The sequence below is a fragment of the Calidris pugnax genome, unplaced genomic scaffold (genome assembly GCF_001431845.1).
Source record: "Calidris pugnax isolate Ruff unplaced genomic scaffold, ASM143184v1 scaffold388, whole genome shotgun sequence".
Classification (NCBI taxonomy): Eukaryota; Metazoa; Chordata; class Aves; order Charadriiformes; family Scolopacidae; genus Calidris; species Calidris pugnax.
The window spans coordinates 17568-32364 of record NW_015091104.1 but is presented as its reverse complement, the minus strand read 5'-3'; the positions used below and the strand labels follow the sequence as shown (position 1 = coordinate 32364).

The 14797-nt window shown below is 41.1% G+C and overlaps 1 protein-coding gene across 4 annotated transcripts in view; it reads left to right on the top strand.

Annotated features, from left to right (window-relative positions):
* Positions 1 to 14797, top strand: part of SMARCD3 (SWI/SNF related, matrix associated, actin dependent regulator of chromatin, subfamily d, member 3) — an 84620-nt gene that overhangs the window by 54832 nt on the left and 14991 nt on the right. For all 4 annotated transcript variants that reach the window (XM_014957997.1, XM_014957996.1, XM_014957998.1 and 1 more), the window contains 4 exons: positions 8432 to 8554; positions 10354 to 10449; positions 10907 to 11008; positions 12956 to 13117. In XM_014957997.1, coding sequence (XP_014813483.1) covers positions 8432 to 8554; positions 10354 to 10449; positions 10907 to 11008; positions 12956 to 13117 — 483 coding nt within the window. The remainder of the gene's footprint in view (positions 1 to 8431; positions 8555 to 10353; positions 10450 to 10906; positions 11009 to 12955; positions 13118 to 14797) is intronic.

Below are 14797 nucleotides of genomic sequence, written 5' to 3'. Positions count from 1 at the left end.
TCTCTCCCAAACTGGAGACTGCTGCAGGGACTGTCACTTTCACAGTGAACTGCTGTGGGACATACAGTTTACCATACCAGGGTGTAGTTGCAGTTCCGCAAACTAAACAAGTTACTCCCAGGTTATCAATTTTAAGGTTAAAATAGAGTAGTAGCATCTGAATACAGTCATAACATCTCTCTCCTTGGTTTTGTAAGTAGAGATTCTTTCCCTGCTTTCAGGTTTTAAGATGGCCGAGGAATTGCTATTGGATTGCTGGCAGAGGGAAATCTACATTTTTTCTGAAACACTTGAGGTTTTTGCTTGGTCCTCTGCCCTTCTCAGGCAAGACTGGGTTTTTTTCTCAGTATGCCTTGTGTCCGCAGCACCTGAGCTCTGCAGTTCTGTCATTCTAAGAGACTCTCATCTGTTCCGTGTACTGAGTTCTAAACCTCAAGCATCCAAGGGATATTCTTAGGGGGAGAAGAACAAATAATTTGTGGAGATTTTTGTTTCAGACTCTGAACCCTACTGTCACTGAGTTCCTGGTATCAAACCTGCACTTGTTTTAATCCACAAATGCAGTAGGTATCATTTACCCCAACTTGAGCAAAGCATTTTATTTATTCTTCATGGGATGTTATGGAGAAAGAAGTGGGGATTACTAAAGAAAATCTAAGGTAACTGAGAGCAGTGGCAGCTCTGTCTCTTTTTAGCTGTTGTAGGTTCCCCTCTGCACTTTGAGGTCTGTGGCACGTGGGCCACGTAGTTCCTTTTCTGTGGTTGTAACGTTGGTCTTAGTGCTGGCTGGGATTAATTGGAGGAATTTCTTCTATAAAATAATTGCCAATTGTTTTGAAACATCATTAACATCATGGGGAAAAGGTGACTGAATATATGTTAAACTTGAAATTAGAGGTTTTAATTGTCAGAAAAGCAAAATTCCTCCAAATCAAGGAAGGGAAACAACATTTCATTTTTGAAATTGTACCTTTATGGGTTCTGAAAAGCATTGCCTAATACAGTCCTGTTACCTGGACTTATTGTTGCTGCCAGCTCAGTGACCCTAGGGCCCATTGGTGCACTCCATGGAGCGCTACAGTGATTTTGATAAGATATTTTAAAGCACTTCAGGGTAAATGTCTGCACAAGCCATTTAAAGTAGAAATATGTTGAAGGCAAAACAGAATTTATGGCAATTTCAGTTTAAATAAAACAATTCATTGAGGGAATTTTATAAGGAATTTTCTCATCTTTAATAATCAATCATAAAATTTGCAAAATAAAAAGCCAAGTAGGTTACAGTTTGCCTAGTGTGAGGAGATCAGTCCAAATAGATCTGCCCTCTGATTAGGATGTGGTTATACATTGGGACAGTCAGGTCATGGTTTGTGGTTGCCTTACTGTCCTTAGCCTTAACATGTATATTGATCTGCAGTCACCCAATGTCTGAGGGTCACTTCAGAGTCAGTGGGCTTTTGGTGAGTCCACCTCCTTTTGGACATCCCTGAATTTGGCCCTAGGAGTTCCCAGGTTGTCTTCTGTATACTGATCTGGGGGTTCTTACATGTTATTATTGATAGGACTGAGATGCCAGTGGCACTGCAGCAACACGTGTTACTGCGTTACCAGTTGGCTTGCAGCTGGGATAGTTACTCACTGTCAAGAGATTGTGCCCACAGCTCAAGCAGGGCGACCCAGAGCTGGTTGCCCAGGACCATGTCCAGATGGCTTTTGAACACCTCCAAGGTGGGAGAATCCACAACTTGTTTGGATAACGTGTTCCATTGCTAAATACTTCATAGGAAGGTGACAGAAACCCTCCCAACTGTACGTAACAGTTCCACCTAAATTCCAGTAGTCCAAGATCAGTTTATATTAAGACACAGAAAGGTCTGACATCTTCTAAAATTCTCATATATTGACATTACTGTATATTCCTGGGATCTGTACATAATACAAACACTCTGGCTCCTTCCCTGTTATTTTTTGGTGGTGGTGGGTTTTTTTTTTGGTGTAAAGAGCTTTTGGCTTCGGTTCAAAAATACACCAGTTGAGACTGATTAATGTGTATTTTTCTGACCACTAGAACAAGATATCAGAGATGTAATAGATTCTTCATTATATCAAGTCTTAAGTCAACACTGGATGTCCTTTAAAAAGAGCTGCCCTGTTTGCTGAATGATTGGAGCCTGTGCTCCACAGAAAATTGAGCTGGGCAATATAGTCTCTTCTGGCATAAAAACCTGCAAGTTTTAAATCTATGTTCTATGGGAATGAGTTCTATGGGTTAATGGTGGTTCATTATGCTTTATATAGCGTATGTGACATGCTTCCATCGATCAGGTTTGAGTTTATGGTCTTGTGGCATAATTTATGTGTTCTGCTTTTTGCATTGTGAGATAAGGAAAACAGAAAGACCTAATCTCATATTTTAAATATGTCTTTCAGGTTCTTTAATGTTCTCTTTTCTTCAGTAAAAAATTCAGTCTTCCCAAACACCGTAGAAAGAAATTTTCAGTGCAGCCAGCTATTCTTATCACCTGTCAGTAGACACCTCCTGATTCTCTGCCTGAGAAAGTGTAGTATATAACTGCCAAATGAGCTGCTATAAGTGATTTTATAGACTATTGTGCATACTATTCTCCATTTTATTCCTGTATAACATCTGTTTGACTTTTTTTGAGTTTTAGTTGAAGTTTTTAGAGAACTGTCTACAGATCTTTTTCATGTGTTGGTGCAATTTTAAACTCCGTAAATATTGGGCAGTTCCTTTTAGTATTCATGATACTTGCATATTCTACCAAGTCACTGATTTTCCTGCTTTGGGATGTTCATTTTTAAGTTCTTGTCCATCTTTTGTTGTCATGGCTTACCTAACTAATTTTGTTTCTTCTAAAAATTTTGATATATGAGGTGGCTGCTACTCTGGGTGAGCATTCCCTCTGTATTCCATTTCTGATACAGACACTCCACTTTACATTTGATTATTTTGTAATGGTCAGACTTGAACACTTGTTATTAGTGGTCAATGTCCTTCTTGTATCCTTATTTCTAGTCTCTATGCTTCTTTATCTTCTACTGGTTTTTTTTTGCTTCCTAAAAAGTTTTTGTGAGCTCCTGAAACAGTTACTCCATCTGCAAAGACGACAGAAACACAGATTTTAATCTTTCCTGTGCTTTATGCCTGAGATTTTTATGCTGTGTTGAGGTACATAGAAATCCTTCCTTAAGATGTGCATAGAGAGCTCTTAACACAATGCTGTTCGTGGATCAGCAGCCAGATTTTCTTGATACAATCTGCAATAGATTATCTGCTGATAACTTAATTTGTTTGAAATCGCAAGCACAACTTCCCTAGAAGTGTCCTGGAGATACTGTCCTGAATGAGAGTTCACTGAAGGAAACTTTAACTTCAGCAGTCAGTGGAGATTTGTCTTGGGGATGTCACAGAGATCAGGGTATCTTCAGAGGCTTAGTTTCTGAGTTGACTTTTTAGGGATTTAATGCTAATGGAAACTGAAAAAAATGTGGCCCTATAAACCAGAGGTAGTTTTCTAAAGCATTTGGTGGATTTTCAGCATTTTGCCCATATACTTCAACTGAAAGCTGTATTGATTTGTGTGAAGATGCCATTGAAGGAAAAGCCATGGTTCTGCTGCTCCAGCATCCCATCAGCCTCCTGTTTAGGTCTGTTTCATTCCACATGAGCTCTCCTGCCACTTGCACTCTGTTGTAGCCAAGACCTTTGCAGTAGTTGATTCCTGACATGACCAGTCTTCTGTCACATATGCTTCTTTTTTCCTTTTTCTCAAGGAAAAATTGCAAGTGAAATGCAGTGCTTTTTTGAGAAGGCTTTTCTTTCTAATATGACTGCTATTTCAAGTTCATTTTGCTGAAGACAAGTCAAAGATGCATGTTAAAGATGTGTATCTTGGAGAATAAGCAGAGTAAGCATTTGTTGATTTTTGCACAAGAGGTTTCTTTATTCACAACGTTGATTGAGTCCCTGTGAAGTTCTCCCCTGTTGAGCTTTGTCTTTGTGGGTGGTAACGTTTTAGTGTGTCTGAGATGAAATGTGTTACTTCCATCTTGCCCTGTGTGTTTTTTCACACGCTGAAGCTGTGTGTTTTCTCTTTATTTTTCGCTCCAAGCTACTGAGAATCCTACCAGTAAAAAACAAGGCCACAGTTTTTGGTTGGTTGCTTCTCTGTTCTCTGAGAAGCCACCATACAGAAAGAACAAGTTTTAGATCTGTGCTATAATGTGCATTGTAAGAAATCTGCCAAATTTGTTGAAGGGCAGTAGCTTCTTGCTCAAGTCTATTGCACTGCTGTATTTAATCTGCAAAGTGACCAAGTTGTGCAGAACTGACATTGTGTCGTTTCTGCCTGGATTAGATGGAAGAACACCTCGCTCTCAGAGCCCTCTGTGTATGAACTTGACATTATTGTGGAACCCAAGAGTACTGATAAGTGAACTGAGTGCAGTGATTTTGGATGTGTGTCTTCCTCATCGCTGTGGAGATGGGAAAGGAGACTTTATGGTCTATGTAGCGGCTATAAAACCCCAGCCAGTGCCATTCTGGCGGTCTTCTTCCTTGAGCTCAGTTCTGACTATCTGTATCATCTCTGGACTGACTTCTCCCAAGACTGGACATCCTTACGGTAGCAGCATAGCTGTGAGTGCTGAAGTTGTTACTTGTTGGGTAGAGCCCTCAGGAGGGATTTGGACTCTTGGATCCCTGCCAGGATCTTGCTTCATCCAGTGGGATGGAAATGTCTCACAGCTGACAGGACAAAAGTCACGGCAGAGGAGGAGCCTGCTGGTCCAAAGAAAATGTTCATCATGGTTCTGATGTTTTGCTAGAGATTTCTAAATGTATTTTCTTTAAATGCCACTGCTCGAAGTATGTATGACCACTGTTGGTGACAAGTGTATGTAGGGGAAGTCCAGATGCTGTTGTCTGGTTCCTGGAACTGGAAGAGAAGGTGGTCATCCTCCCAGAATGTCTTGTGCAGAGCTGCTCCCAGGAAGCTTTGATGAGGAGCCAGTGGTGCTGGCAGCACTGACATATGTAAGGAAGAGGTGGTGATGGGAGTTCTGGGAAGGGCAGAAAAAAGGAAAAAATGGAGCAGCGACTCATACAGGAGCAAACAGGAGGTGGACATGTTGGCAGCAGCTTCAGAAAGTTATTTGTGGAGGCGTGAATGTGTCTGGGTCAGTTCAGTGCTGTGCAGAGGACACATTTGGCTGTTCAAGCAGTGTTCACGGCCAGATGCCCTTTTCACATTATTTTTAGGCTGCTTACCAGAGTGCCTGTGGCAGATCTGGCTGCTCTCAGCAGGTCAGGTCAGGTCTGGAGTTCCTGGTGATGACAATGTGATAGTTGACACCTGCTGGCAATTGGCTGTGCAGGGTCCTTTGAGGAGTGGTGGCTCAGCTGTGAGGAAGAAAAGTCTTCATCATGTCCTGAGGTGCCCTTGGCCTGGTGGAGCCCTCAGAGGACGGAGGTTGTGCCGGCTGGAGGACAGGACAGTCAGCCAGGCAGAAAGGACAAGGGATGGCCTCACTGAGTGAGAAGCTGGAAGAGAAAGCAGAAATTTGGAGTCTTCTGAGAGAAGAAAGTGGCACAAATGCAGTTTGATCTTAAGGAATAAAAAGAGAGGATTCTGTCTGTCTCCCAGGAAGGAACCGACAGAGTTCTCTGCAATCCAAGAAATCACAGAGTTGCTGGAGTAAGAGCAAGCCTGAAGAAATGAAACTTTTGCAAGGACCTGTGAGCAGAGAAAATTTGGTTTATAAAACCATTTTTTATTATTTATTTATTCCATTTTACCTGGCAAATATGAGTTCTCCTTGTTTATGTTGCCATATTCTGCTTTGTGTTCTAATAAAGGTTCTTATTAGATTTAAAGCCCATTTAGTGTTGAGGTCCTTCTGCAGCTGTGCAGTTGCCCTATTTGACTGATTTCCTGGATATTTTTTTATCAGTCAGAAGCAAGGGTCTTTCTGTGTTGCATTTGGGAGATAATCACTGTCTTAATAGTGTTGTAAATTTGCAGTACCTTTTGGGCCAAAATCTGAAGACAACCCCTAGGGTGAAGTTACACATTTTGCGTGTTGGATGGAATGTCTTTGCTTACTGGAGACTAAAGGCTCAGCATTCCACAGTGCTTACAGGTTGTCAGTAGTCCTGTAACGTGTTGGAATAAAAGGCTAAACGTTTTTTGATATAAAATCAAGATACATAAAAAACAGTGTGAAAGAGAACTAGAGATAGCCATTCCTTAGGAATTTTATTCATGATTATTCTAAGTTCCTTTCTGATGACAATGTGGAAGAAGTGAGCTGATTTATAGGGATTACAGTGAGGAGAGGATTTGTTGTGTAGAAGAAAACACTGTAAATTGAGGAGAGAGATGTGGGAGAAACAAATGACGTGCAGTCTCTGACTTTGGCAGAGCAGGGAAAGTGCAGGGAGCCCAGCGGGAGCCCAGCTCTACAGTGTGAGCTGCATCTGGCTTCTGCATGACTGGAAAGAAAAATTACAAGGGGTTAGCAAAGGGGAACAGTGGGAATTGTCAAGGATAGGTATTTTGTATTTCACAGGGGAGGTAGACCTTGTTACTAACTTCATTTTAGATGGAATATAGAAGGAAGCCAGAGCCTGGAAGCTAGGAGAAAGGAAGACATCCAAAATATTCAGATTTGAATAGCTATGTTATTGCAGAGGATAATCTTAATGATGAAATGTCAGACATCGAAGTACAAAGATGCAGTTCCTATCTGGATATGGGGAGATATGAGGAGGGAAGGAGTTGCCAGGGTAAAGGGCAGAACAGAGATAATGTATTTGGAAGTAAAAAGAAGAGGAAATGGATCAGTGATATAACTGTGAAATCTCAGTACAGTATCCAAGAACTGTTAAGAAAAAAGCTGCTCATGTATATAGATACAGTTTTTCAAATAATCCAGGTGGGGATAAAATTTAGGAACAGTGCATAAAATGTGCAGGTTAATTTGAAGACTTGTGAATTTAGAAATGTGAAGTCCTTCATAGGTCCTCCATACTAAATAGAAATTCTGGGGCATTAAAAAAATAACATTTTGTAAAATGAAAGAGCACTTAAGCAACAGAAATCCTGTTGGAAAGGATGGAGAGAGAAACAGGCAGATAGGTAGAAAAAAATTTCCTGGAGATCCATGTTCTATCTGTGTCAATCTGTCATTTTCTGGACTCCTGGCACTGTGGAAAATCCTTTTCCCTCAGTGCATACCATTGACGCTCCCTTTCCATCAAACCTTTCTGTCACTGTCTTCCCTAGATTTGGCAAAATGTAGTCATTTTTTTGTTCCTCTTCAGCCATACCTCTCCACCTCCCACATTCCTCTATGCTGTATTAGATTTTTAGTTTCCTGACCTGATGTGTGTAAATTCTTTCCTGTATATGTGTGTGTGTGTGAGTACAAGGGCCTTACAAGGCTGCTCCTTTCTTATGTTGTGTGAAGGTTGTTTGGACTGCATTAACTTGACAACTGTAGCCTTTTTGTCATTATATTAACAGATATTTGAGATTAGAGTCCCAAAGAAATTTTTGGCAATTTCTTTTCTAAAATCCATGCATCAAAGTTAATGACCAAGTTTTTCACATGGTTTGTGGGAGGGAAAGGCACTGAGAAATAATGTAGCCATAAGCCAGCACAGCGATGAGGAAGCCTTAGATAGCCTGCGAGAATGCTAACAGGTAGGGATGGTTGTATCTCACAGACCTCAGCACCAGGTTAGGGATGAAGTACAGCACCTTCCACCGCTCTGGTCTCACAGCAAGCTGGAGCTGCAACATGATTGATTAGGGTGAAAGGCTATTAAAGAGGAAGGTTAAGCAACAGGGTTGGGGAGGTGTGTGTGTTTGGGTGAGTGTCTGTAGGAAGACTGTTACCAGGCTCCACATGATGGTAGAATGAAGATGGGTGGAGATATGCCTGGTATGTAATTTGCAGCATTAGCTGTATTTGTGACTGCCATTTACAAATCTGAACTGGTGCAACTATGGAAGATATTAATGTGGCAAGAGGTTTCTAGCTGAGCCTTAGTAATCTAGCTAGTATCTAGACAGGAAGGGCACCATATCGTGCTTTTCTTACAATGATCTGTCCCATAACTACAGGATGTGTAGCCTCAAGGGCTTGGTCCTGCAACCTCCTGTCTTTATTCACATAGAGTGGATCTCAGCATGTTTATTTAGCCAATAGTTTTTGAAAGGAAGTCCCAGGTTCAGATCTTCAGTATATTTTCGTATACATAACCTAATCTTAAATTCTGGTATAACCTGGTGCAACTATATTAAACACGCAGTTCTCTACTAAACGTGTAACTATCATCTGTGGCTTCCTCAGGTCTTGGACTTAAACTGGATATGTACTTCTCTTTTCTCTATTTCTATAACAGCAAAAGCGGAAACTGAGACTTTACATCTCCAACACATTTAATCCTGCAAAATCCGATGCTGATGACTCTGATGGCAGCATTGCTTCCTGGGAGTTGCGAGTGGAAGGGAAGCTCCTGGATGACGTATGACTTCCCTGCACTTCACTGGGGCTGGCGAGGGTCCAGAGAGTGTCCTGTGGGGTGGTGGACTTTAATGGGGACATCAGCTCGGACAAGACATCTCTGAATTGCAGCGCTTGCTTATTGTTGCTGGGAAGGCACCGTGTCTGGCCAGAGTGAGGGATAAGGCCACGATGGGGATGTTGGGTAGAGACAGGGAGGGCAGTGGGAAATGGAGCAGACTCAAGGACAGGACAGGAAGAAGGAGGTGGAGAGGACAGGGCTGAGATGATTCCCTTATCAGATACAGCAGGGTTCAGGTGACGAGAGGTGTGATGTCAGGCCCACAGCAGGCATTGCATCTTCTGAAGAGTAGAACAACAAGGAAAAACAAGTAGTTCATATTCCAAGGGAGGGCAAGAGGATGTATTAATGGTCTGAGCAAGGGTGGAAGAAAAGTTTTATCAGTCTGAAATCCTCAGAAACCTCAGTGATGGATTTTAGCTTTCCTTGAGAAAGGCTGGACTTCCCTAATAAAGGTGTGACCTATTTGAATAGACTTCACAAGCTAAATATTTGGTAGGATGAACGGATGGAGAACATGCATGTATGGAGAGGGCAAGGCTTTCAAGGCACGTCAGTCTGACTGGAGTTAACAGTACGTGAATCAGAATTATAACCTTGCTGGAGGATGAAGGGGTGACAAAGTGCAACATCTGGAAGTTAGATAAATTCAGTTTAGAAATTAGAGCATGTATTTTAACAAAGAGATTCTTTACTGGAACAAAATAGCTTCTCAATTACTGGGAAATTTTAAATTGAGGGAGGATGTATTTCTAAAAGATTTTCTGCATTAAATAAGAAGAAATTAATGGAAATCCTGTGAACTGTGTTCTGTGGAAGGTCAGATTATGTGATTATGGACCTCCCAGTTTTTAATTTAGACAGTATATGCTGTGTAATAAACAGCAAATACTGATAATCAAATGGAAAGGCAAAATGTAAAAGGAAATAATTGTACTTAGTGTATGATTAATCTGTAAAATTTACTGTCACCTGATAAATCAGACCAAGAAATTAGCATTCATCAAAAAACCCCAAGGTGTTAAAATAAAAAGTATACGGTGGCCTTAGATTCACAGAATGGTTTAGGTTGGAAGGGACCTTTAAAGATCATCTAATCGACCCCAAAACCACCACGGGCAGGGACACCTCCCACCAGTCGAGGTTGCTCCAAGCCCCCTCCAACCTGGCTTTGAACCCCTCCAGGGATTGGGCAGCCACAGCTTCTCTGGGCAACCCGGGCCAGGCTCTCACCACCCTCACAGCAAAGAAGTTCTTCCTGAGATCTCATTGCAATCTCCCCTCTTTCAGTGTCAAACCATTCCCCCTTTACCTGTCACTTCAGGCCTTGGTAAGAAGCCCATTGCTGTCTTTCTTATAAGTCCCCTTTAGGGACTAGAAGGGGCTCTAAAGTCTCCGCAGAGCCTGATCTTCTCCAGGCTGAACCCCCCCAAACTCTCCCAGCCTGTCCTCACAGCAGAGGGGCTCCTGCCCTCAGAGCATCTCTGTGTCTCACTCTCACAGGTGTTTGTGTGTCAGTGAGTCAGGGAAATCTTCCTTTAAGTGTGCACTGTTCCACTACTGTTGAGATTTTTGCATTTTACCTTGCATTTGTCAGAGGAAAAACTCAATTAGATTGATCACACTTGTAGTCTATGTGGAAATTAGTGTTTAAAATAAAGAGAAAGCCTGAGAAGGAAGCATAGAACACAAGCTAACGTACACAGCCTTAAACATTTCTGTTTCTTCTGATTGTACAGCTCAGCAAACAGAAACGGAAGTTTTCATCTTTTTTTAAGAGTTTGGTTATTGAACTGGACAAAGATCTTTATGGACCTGACAACCATCTTGTGGAGGTAAGAGGGTTGTGCACCCTTTGCATACAAACCTGATACCAGCACAGATAAACAGTGATGTGCCCATTGCCTCCCTTTTCTGAGTGACCTTGCCTTCATTTTCTCATTTAATGTATTTTCAAAGTTTTCAAAATTTCAGTGTTTTTAAGAATGTTTAGTAACAGGTTCTTCATAGTCTAAAAACTTAGACATAGTAGTGATGTAGTGCACATCTTGGAACAGAATGTATCAAATGATGAAAAATTTGTGTGCATTTTAAGTAAAACATGCCAACAGCAGAACAGACGTGCACCAAAGCTGAATTCTAAGAGTAGAGCAAGAAATTATTTGGGGAGTTTTGTGTTGTGGTTGGCTTTTGTACTTGTCTTATTCTTGCATGGTGTACTGTGCAAGATGCACTGCAATGAACATTAGTGAAAAAATGACTGACCATCATACTTGTTTTTCCCTTTGGCAGTGGCACAGAACTCCCACAACCCAGGAAACAGATGGCTTCCAGGTGAAAAGACCAGGCGATGTCAGTGTGCGGTGCACGTTGCTCCTTATGCTGGACTACCAGGTCAGTGCACTGCTTTTGGCTTGGAAAATACAGCCATTGGGACGTCGTGCAACTGAGCAAATTTGTCCTGTCACATATATCAAAAAACAATATACTTGGACGCAGAACTGAGCAAACTGACAGATTATTTAAAATGTAAAGGGGACACATCAAGTAAGTTTCTGTTATAATCTAGCAAAAGATTTTTCTTGGCACTATGAAAATTAGTATTTTTATAGCCCACCTGCAGAAAGAATGTGCATTTCCACCCCAGGATTCTTCGAGACTAGTCAGATAAGTAGCACGAGCTATGTGTGTGGTCCTGTACAGAAATTCAAAGAAGTGGCTTTTGCTAGTGGTTCCTGAATAGCTGTGTAGCTGTGGCAGCCTTTTTTTTGAGGGCAGACCACAGCTTTCCTGGTTTAAGTTTCGGTTACATTCTCACCCTATCTGGCACAAGACAACGTTGCCCCACAAGGGTTAGACTTGCCATGGCTCTTAGGTACACCTCTTTAGGCATTCCTGCTTTGTCTCTTTTGTCAGTATTAGTTCTGTTGTACTAGTAGTAGTTGTGGGCTGAACACAAACAAGTCAGGGAACTGATCATTTGAAAGCTAGCAAAACTTACTTCCAAATCAGTTCCCTGATCCCTGTCATATGAAACAAACAAAAAAAGGCAAAATTAGGTTATTGTGCTTTGGGACAGAATATAAACAAGGTTCCTGGGCACAGTTTCAAACTGTTTTAAGCTGTTGTAAAGCTGAGCTGCTCCAAGAAAACACTTTCATGTCAGTTGTGAATGTGCACTGCCACAGTCTCCATTCTCTTGGCACAAATGATGGAGATTTGCAGTTGTGGAGCTCACTAATCTGACTGTAACCATCCCTGAAAGAAATGGTGCTCTCTAAAAGAAATGGATAGAAATGTGCTGCTGAGAGAAGATGGGATCTCCCTTTTCAATGGCAGTTCAATCTCAGTTATATTTTGGTTGTATAACTTTAGGAACTCATTACGTGCTTTTTCCCCTACATGCAAATAGCATCTATCCATGATAAAGACACTCCATTAATGTTAGCAGAGAGAAAATTTTATTCATTTCAGGGAGCATATGAGCTAACTGAATTGCTGATACAGCCAGTGAGAATCTTTATTGTTAAGGCAATATAATGATGTTTGTTAGGCTCACCATTGTTATAAATTTATGCTTCAAAATAGATGCTCTCTTATCTTTATGTCTCAATTTATTATAAAGATAGCTTTGGGTCACCTAGCACTCGACAGAGTAATCCTTGCCTAATAAGGTGGAAAATACTAAACTTGAGTATGGGTAAACGATGATGCACCACATTCCAGGGTATCCAAGGAATACATTATGCTAGAGATGCAGAACAGGGTAGTTGAAGAGTTGTATCACAGAGGCCAGGAGAAAAAATACATTCCATTGACTAGTTGGCTAAATTTTCTGGTATGCAGCAGAATGGTGGGAACGTGCCTGAAAAACAGGAGTTCCAATGTACTTTGTCAATGTGAGGCAGCTGAGCAGTTATTAGCAACAGTAGAAGCGTCATCCTGACATCATTCTCTCTATCTGTGGTAAACTTCCAGTTTTTCAGAGGAAGGGCCATTTTTTTTCTTCTCCCACTCCCCAAAGTCTAATTATGCATCAGTGTTGAAAAGGAAGATTCTTTCCCAAGTCTGCATGTGAGTTATTATCTAAAGCGTGTGATACAGATACTCTGCATAGTACATATAGTGTCCCTCTTTCTTTTCAAACCCTAGACATAGTTCTTGCAGAGCATGAACAGCGGTACACATCCAAGCGACTTCTGTTTTTGCAGTTTCTGTTTTTGAACAGGGTGCTGCTTCTGAGGAACAGAGTCCCCTGAGAATTAAAGCTGAAACTTTATGCCTGTGTCTGTCTGCATTTCTTTCTGTTGTCATCCCCATCTCCTTCTCTGTCTGCTACAGCCCCCGCAGTTTAAACTGGACCCGCGGCTGGCCCGTTTGCTGGGGATACACACGCAGACCCGCTCGGCCATCATCCAGGCGCTCTGGCAGTACATCAAAACAAACAAGCTGCAAGACTCCCATGATAAGGAATACATTAACTGCGACAAGTACTTCCAGCAGGTAACTCCCTTTTGGACACAGTAGCTCTTTAGAGGCATACTGTAATACCCATCTGCAAATTTTGGATGGGTTAAAGTTACTGATTTTCATCATCCCTTAATGATTTGCAGTATCTTCAGTACTGAATGGCTTTCAACAGTCACTACAACTAATATAATAAGCACCCTCCCCATGTGCTAGTGTTGTCAAAAAGCCACATATGCTGTTTGACACATTCAGCGCTCCCACATGAGTTGTTTCCAGGAGGACTTTCTCTAATTATTTCACTGTATTGACTTACTGTTTTTTCCCCCTGAGATATCATTTTGTACTAAGAAACTGAAACAATCTGCTGATTGCCAATTCATATGTAGACCTGTTTTCTTCCTTTCTCTTTCCCTGCTTATGGAGGGCAGAAGATGTAATTAGAAAAGTTATTTTGTCCTAAATCTGCTTCAGATTATAAAATACCCTTAGTGATTTGCATGATGTTTTGAAAGTAGCACATTAAGACTTTTTGTCTTTCAGAGAGACCTCTAGAATTAACCAAGAGGGACACTTAAATGCATCTCTGCCTTTTCTGTAAATAAGATTGTATTTATTTTGTAAAGGTAATGTTATCTGAGCCATCACTATCTGAATTGGATTTGTTTGTCTATAACTTCAGGATTACCTAATTTATTTTGAAAGTACCTGAGGGTAAGGTTTGTGACATACTCCTGTTTAATGAAGTACTGGCAGTTATAATAAATGAATAATGTTTTAGTGAGCATTGAATGTAAACACTGCAATTAAAGTTGTGTCCTAGTTTTCTTTTTAAGCGTTTATTTTCTCTTATTAATTTGCCCTATAATGGTTTAAAGTGACCAGTGCTAGAAATCATCTTAAAAGCAGCATTGGGTTTTTCCACATTTGATAAAATAAAATGCAATAAAATAATTGTGAGATTCATGGGTATTTTTAGGAATACAGAACCAAAGTGATCTGGACTATATAATCACTCATGTTTGAGGGTTTTTTTGAGAATTTCAGCATGAAGCCTTTTTGATATATAGTGAAAATTCCATCTTAAAACCATATAAGAATGTTTGCCAAAATTACAAAGCTGTTCGCTCTGTTGCTTAGATGATTTGATTTCTCTATTTATCTACAGCCAATTTAGACTCAGTTTTGTTTGTGTCAGCCTGAAGAGGAAATGGAAGAGGTGAGGTAAAAAAAAAATTTGAAACTCCATGAGCAGAATGGAAAAGGTGAACAAGGAGTAATTATTGTTTATTTTGTTAAATAATTAGAGGCCATCAACTGAAACTGGCAGGTACCAAATTAAAAACAAACAAAAAGAATCAAGCATAGATAAACTTTGGAACTCCTTGCAATAAGACGTTACAAATGCTAAAAGTGTATATAAGTGGGATGGCTGCTATGAGTGGAGCACTGGAATGGAGGGTTGCAGGCTCTTCAGGAAGGACAAGCAGGGAGATGAGGAGGGGATGTCCCCCTCGATGTCAATGACCAGCTAGAGCATGTGGAGCTCCACCTGGAGATGGGTGAGGAGCCAACCGAGAGCTTATGGGTCAGGATTAAAGGGAGGGCAGGGACAGGTGACGTTAAAGTGAGGGTCTGCTACAGGCCACCTGAACAGGAAGACTGAGCAGATGAGGCCCACAGATAGGAGTGGCCTCATGTTCACAGGCCCTGGTC